At 47.0% G+C, this 6078-nt stretch overlaps 1 protein-coding gene across 2 annotated transcripts; it reads right to left on the reverse strand.

Moving 5' to 3' along the window:
• Positions 1-950: 950 nt before the first annotated feature.
• LOC107322867 (perilipin-3-like) lies at positions 951-5532 on the reverse strand. 2 transcript variants are annotated; one of them, XM_032448609.1, is made up of 6 exons: positions 3539-5532; positions 2860-2936; positions 2456-2714; positions 2087-2283; positions 1796-1954; positions 951-1708 (listed from the first exon to the last, which is right to left on the reverse strand). In XM_032448609.1, exons 1-6 carry the CDS (start codon positions 3732-3734, stop codon positions 1391-1393), a joined length of 1206 nt encoding a protein of 401 aa, XP_032304500.1. In that variant the 5' UTR covers positions 3735-5532; the 3' UTR covers positions 951-1390. The 2 variants fall into 2 exon arrangements, with proteins under 2 accessions (XP_032304500.1, XP_015736880.2); XM_015881394.2 differs by having other exon boundaries at positions 1823-1954; positions 3539-3869.
• Positions 5533-6078: the final 546 nt, after the last annotated feature.

Here is a 6078-nt window from a genome sequence, read left to right on the forward strand (position 1 = left end):
TGCAACCAGCACCCCACTTCCCTCCCTACAAGTGTAGCTGTAACTCCATTACACAGGCATTACAGCATACCTTTCCTAGAGCTCTTCACCACAGAGAAACCAGAAAGCAGTAATCAAAGAACATGCATTGGAGAGATGATACCTGCAGTTCATCTCTGATCACAGCAATAGTTGTGCCTGTCAGTTTAGAAGGGCTTACCCTTCTGCTTTCAATGTGAACCAATTGCTAGTTAAGGAGCACAGAATGGAGAGTACAAAAAGAAGCAGGGCTTTCTGTTCCAGGGGCTTTTGGAAGATCAACCTCAATGACATTATTGCCCAGCAAGTCTGAAAGCAGTGTGGTGTTCACCCTCTTTGAATGGGTCACATACGGTGTGTGCAAAGAGCTCAACTGAAGCATCTCTTGCCAGGACAGGTCAGAACTGACAGGACCAGCACCATTAAGGTTCTGACTGCTCACCCTATGGACTGGCCACCTGGATATCCATGTCTGAGAAGCCACTGATAACTTGTCAACTGATGTCCATCTGAGAAGTCACTGCAACCCACTATCCTGCGACAGGCTGGGATATGTTCACCACATAGCAGCAGATCAAAGGGTTTAAACTCAACTACTCCATGCCCACTATGGCCAAGACAGCCACCAATCACCACAGGACTCTCTTTTTAAAAGCAACATATCTACAAGCACCATTCCTAGTCATTACCCATAGTATGCATACCAAGAACTTACCATCATCAGGGTGTTTTAGGAATCTCCTGGACCTGTTTGTATCAGCTGTGTGGTATTCCCAGTTAACATCTGCAAGTTGAAGTCACCCATAAGGACAAGGGCAGCTGATCTAGAGGTATCTCTTAGTTCCTTAAAGAATAAGTAAATAAATCCAGGTCATCAACCTGGAAGAGCAGTCAGAAAGGGTGAACACTCTTGCAGGGTCAGAAATACAGTATGAGTTTCTGCATGCAATAGTTTTATTTTAAGTAGGGTACCCAGTACAAGCAGCTTCTAGGAGGAATTCCTAAAATCACATACCATATAAAGATACAATTATTGCTTTGGATATTGGCACCATCTGGATACACTGATGGAGACATACCACAATCAGCTTCCAAGGGAGGTGGGAGCATTGAAGACCTTTAGATCTATACTTCCAGCCTTGGGCACCACACAGTGAAACTGCTAATTCCACCACCTCCCTTTGAAGCTGCTGCAGACTTACTCACTAGTATCCAAAAAAAAGCATCCAAGATGTGTCAATGCCACTTTCAGCTAAAAAGTCGAGTATGTAAGGCCAAGACCAACCACCAGGCAACTCATGCCAGTCAGACCTGTGGAGCTTCAATATCCTCATCAACTTGTGTCTGCATCCTTCTCCTTCAAGGCTTCTGCCTAGTCCATAGGGGAGAATGGTCCCACCAGCCAGGAGAGAGGCCTGTTGTCTGACAGGTAGTCCAGCAGCTTCTCCATGTATACATAAATCACAACCAGTCTCGGCTGGCTCTGCTCCAAGACAGTGCTGGACAAGTCATGGAGGGAATTTGCTGCCAAGAAAGAAGCATGAAGTTCCTCTATGGTCTTAAAAGAGTGTTTCAACTTTCTCCGAAGGCTTGAGGGAAGGCCCTGGATTGCAGCCACAACTTTAGAGGAGGTGATTTGCAGCTGTTGTGTGATGCTACGTGCCAGGAGCAGGGCCAGAGACTCCATCTCCTAAGAGGAGACATAAAGATGATGGGAAGTATTACTACAAGAAAAAGAATGAATTAAGGAAAAAGACCTCAAGGAGATGCCCAGAACCCTTTGCTTTCCTTCCCGGGTAGATACCTCTGGCTTTGCAGAGCTTCTATCCTCACTCTCTTCAGGAAGCTTCCTAGTCCAGTCCAGCCACATCTGGCACAGTTGCTCTTCCAACTTCTCCTGAAGCTTTTTATCAAATCCTTGCCTGAACACCTCAATCTAAGGAAGAAAAGATGCCAAGACAGGTCAGCTGATAATCAACACAGGTGCTCATCAAAGCAGTGAAGATGAGGCCAAGCCAAACTTTTGGTCAATTCTTGCCCTCTAGCAGGAAAACCGAGCTCTACCTACCAGATCAATGATGCTGTTAAGCTGTCCAAGGGCCTCCCTCATGTCCTGCCAGACCTGCTTAATCTTATACTTTGAGTGCAGGTAGGCAAACTGGAGAAGATCACCAGAGAGAGACCCCAGCCGCACAAAATACCTCCTCTTCTGCTGCTGCTGCTCCAAAGACATGTCGGCACCCTTCCCAGAGGCTGCAAGTTTAGCTGAGGAAAGAGACAGTAAATAATGGTTCTTACCAAGCAGAGCTAAGACATGTTAGAAGCCAGGTGGCCTCCCACATGGCACTTCACACCAGCCCCAGTCCATATCAGCAGAGCAAGGAATGGGGCCAACTGTCCCCCAATTTATTAACCCATTACAAACATAGTTCCTGACCTAATTCTTCATTTTCCAAGGGGAGAGAGTCATCTTCTCCTATTATCTCCAGCACAGCTTCTGCTCTGCTTACAGCCACCTGGCTCACTCTAAAGTCCTTAACCATCCCCACGCTGCTGGTCACTGCAGATATGGCAGCCTCCACACCACTGTGAAGGGCCTCCCTGGTTGCATCTACCACCTCTGCCACTCTGCTGCTCGCAACATCCTTTGCATCAGCCACTGTGGATGACACCAGCTCTTTTGTTTCAGAAATAACCTGTAGAAGAGAAATGTCAGGTAGGAGATGGGGTCATATAGCACACTGTGCGTTATCTGCTCCCTTTGCACAGCTTTGGCCTCAGCACCTCGCTACGCAGGCACTCCAGAACTTCAATCCACTATATCTTACACCAAGCACCCACCTGCTGCTCCTCTTCCTTCATCTCTGGGGAGCTCTTGGCAGCTTCTTCCTTGTCAGGCATAGCAGAGGCCATTATAGCTGCAATGCAAGCAGCACAATGGTTTAAGAAACTAGACCAAGCAGCTGGAAAACATCCTGAGAGGACCCCCTTCAGGGAGGATGCTTCCTCCTGATGTGACTAGGAGATATTCTTTAACCCCCATTATGAAATTAAGGTCAGACCCTTAAATGGGTCCCCTCCCCTTACAAGGCAGAAGGATCTGAGCAGCTTGCAAGCAACCTAGTATTCAGGTTTCACCTTATTTACATCAAGGAAATAAGGACAGAGTCTTTTCTCACTCTGACCTCTCATCAGAGAGCTGATATTGATAGCAAGCACTACATTTAGGAGAGGTACCTGGTGCCTCCTACCTCCTCACCAAGGCTTATAAAAGCTCTGGTATGAGAGGAGAGAGTAAGGGCAAGCACTCAAAGCTCTGCTCTATTGCCATGAGCACACCCCAGTCCTACCTAGCTTCTCACTTCAACTAACCTTTCACCAGGATCACACACATACAAGGAAACCCACTCATTTCACTCTGATTCAATGAGGTTCAATACATTGCTATTCCAAACCACACCCTCACAAAACAATCATTGCCTTACCATCAGAAAGCTTCCCCTCCTAGATAGCACAGTACCTTTTCTCTTTTGATGGAGACAAGCAGATACCCAGCAACAAAGAACCACACAGCCCACAATGCTGCTAGCACAGCTTCCTGCCTTTTTATAGCAGATGGAGAAGTGGTCTGGGGAGGGACCCTGAGTGACTGACAGCTCTTGCCCCTTGCCTATGAGAGGTGGGAAGGGGCAGCTGGGGATCCAGCTGTGGCTCATTAATTACTCTGTAATCAGGCAGGTGAGTCTGGCACTCTGCAAACTCCTTTCAGAGGCTCCTGCAAAGGAAGAGAAGCAACACTGGCAGAGCCTGTGCAACCCTTGAGATCTTGCATGAATTCACAGGCACAGACTGAAAATGTCAGTTTGTCCTTATAGAATGATAGAAAATCAAACATCCTGAATTGGCAGGAACCTGCAGGAGCCAGTCCTGGTGCTGGAAGCCAACCTCGGTGATGTGGATGCTGTCTCCGCAGTCATGTTTGCTGTGATGCAGTTTCTACCCCTGCACACCACACTGATGGGAACTGGAGTAAACACAGCCCAGCACAGCTGTACACCACTGCTGTGTGCTGCTGGTTACAAGCCATGGCTCCTTTCAATGGGAACAAAGCAGGGCTCCTGTAGCCAGAACCAGGTAAAGACAGAGGCAGAACATTACACACAGAACAGTGGGGAGAAGGAAAAGCAACACCAGGCAGGAAAACAGACTTCAGCCAGTGCATTATAAAAACGAAACAGCTTCCCTAGTCAATCCAGGTAAAGTTGAGTTCAACAGAGATAAAAGCATATCCTTCCTATTGAGCTGGTTAAAAATGAAATAGAGATTTCTGTAGCTTTTCTCCTACATCTGTAAGGTCTAAAAGGGAATCCAGGTGGCCCTTAGCTTGTCTTGGGACTACCCACACCACATTGCTTTAGCACCACTGGGTATATAGTACCATGACACCTATTTTTGCATGAAGGTAGCAGCACTACTGGGTTTCATCAGAATATCTGCAGGAAAAGAACTTACAGATGCCCAGGACACTGATTTGGTTACTTCTGTTTGGGAGTGATGTTTATAGACGTGTAATAGCAGAGTGTTTTGTTCCCATTAATATATACCATTAATTACTGCCATTAATAAGCTGTAAGACTTGAGGTCTTTTAAGGATCCCTTCACTTCCACCTAACCCTGCCAGAGGTGCCACCTCCCTCTGTAGCCCTGGCTGCATGTGTCTCTATATCACTTACCTACAGATCTCCTTACATCTCTGGATGATGAAGATTATTAGAAATTAACTGCTGTGATGATGGACCCTAAGAACCATAGATACTAATTTTACACTAAATACAGGGCATTATAACTGTGTTTCCTCTAGTTGATGTGTTGACTCAGTGTTAGAAAAAGGAAAAGCCTCCTTGAAGAAGGAGCAGTGTTTGAGCCATTTGCCTTACAGTCTGTTTTTGTTTTTCACTTTCTGTTTTGGACTGACTCAGTGGTGTCATAAGTGTATCATCTGCCTGCACAAAGACATGCAGGGCTCCCACCACTCACCTCCTCATGCCCTTGGCCATAGGTACCCTGTGTGCAGCAGTGGCTTTAAACCAACAGGGTAGTCCAGGCTGGGTTTTATGGTGCTGAGCTGACAAGTCAGTTGAGTAGATCCTGCACTTGACAGAACTGACTTTATGGCTTAGGATGATCAGGCTCATAATGAAGCTAATTCCCTCATGTATGAACAGAAAGGCCTTTGATGTCTTGAGCTGTTCATGCAGCCTTCTCTGCCTGGAGTGGGCACCAGATCAGGTTGCCTAGTGCCCCTTCCAGCCTGATCTTGAACACCTCTGTGGAAGGGGCATCCAAAGACAGGGCAAAAAATGGATGCTGCCTCTGCTTCCAATTGATCCCCAAAAGATGAGCAACCCAAGAGCCTTCAGAGGGCCCCAGACTACCTGTGGAGGAGGGATGCTGTCCCACGCCCACAGGGGAGGTGAACGATGGATCCTGTAGCCCTGCAGAAAACAAAAGAAAGCATTAATGTTTCTGCACCCAAGCTGAGCTTGAGCTGCCATGCAGTAGAAAGTCAAGCAGTTGGACTCCGTTTGGCTTCTGTTGGAGGAGTGAAGCACTGATTATAGAGAGGCAGGTGCATCAACTCAACTCAGTCCCAAAACTCCTGCAGAAAACCCTTCAAAACCAAACTGACCTCCAAGAAACTGCTCCTGTCCCCTCTTACACTCTCTCTTTACTATTTAACTCAACCAGAAAACAAGCTGTTTTGCTAAGCCCTTTAATAAAATGCTTCTACGGAGGCAGAAAGCAGCAAGCAATTTCATGTTACACATCTGCTGTTGGTAAGGCTGAAAGGCATGTCCACATGTTCTGTGTCACAGGCTGAACAGAGTCTCTCTGCTTGGAAACTGCTGCTCAGATCCTATGCAGCATTGGCTGAGGCTTTCACTACAAAGATATAGTGAGGGTGAAAGCTGCCTGAGTGCTGCAGAGTTTAGCATAATTGCTGTGCAGCCAGGTTCCAGCAGCTGGGTAGTTATGATGGTAACTGCCCCCCACTGCCTT

Source organism: Coturnix japonica, chromosome 20, assembly GCF_001577835.2.
Source record: "Coturnix japonica isolate 7356 chromosome 20, Coturnix japonica 2.1, whole genome shotgun sequence".
Lineage (NCBI taxonomy): Eukaryota > Metazoa > Chordata > Aves > Galliformes > Phasianidae > Coturnix > Coturnix japonica.

Bases quoted from the DNA above. Each gene is read 5' to 3' on its own strand.
- LOC107322867 (XM_032448609.1), bottom strand. From the start codon at position 3,734: ATGAGCCACAGCTGGATCCCCAGCTGCCCCTTCCCACCTCTCATAGGC. The intron at 2,284-2,455 runs GTCAGGAACTAT...CTCTTTCCTCAG, and splicing joins CTTGGAAAATGAAGAATTAG to CTAAACTTGCAGCCTCTGGG. The intron at 1,955-2,086 runs GTAGGTAGAGCT...TTTCTTCCTTAG, and splicing joins TTAACAGCATCATTGATCTG to ATTGAGGTGTTCAGGCAAGG.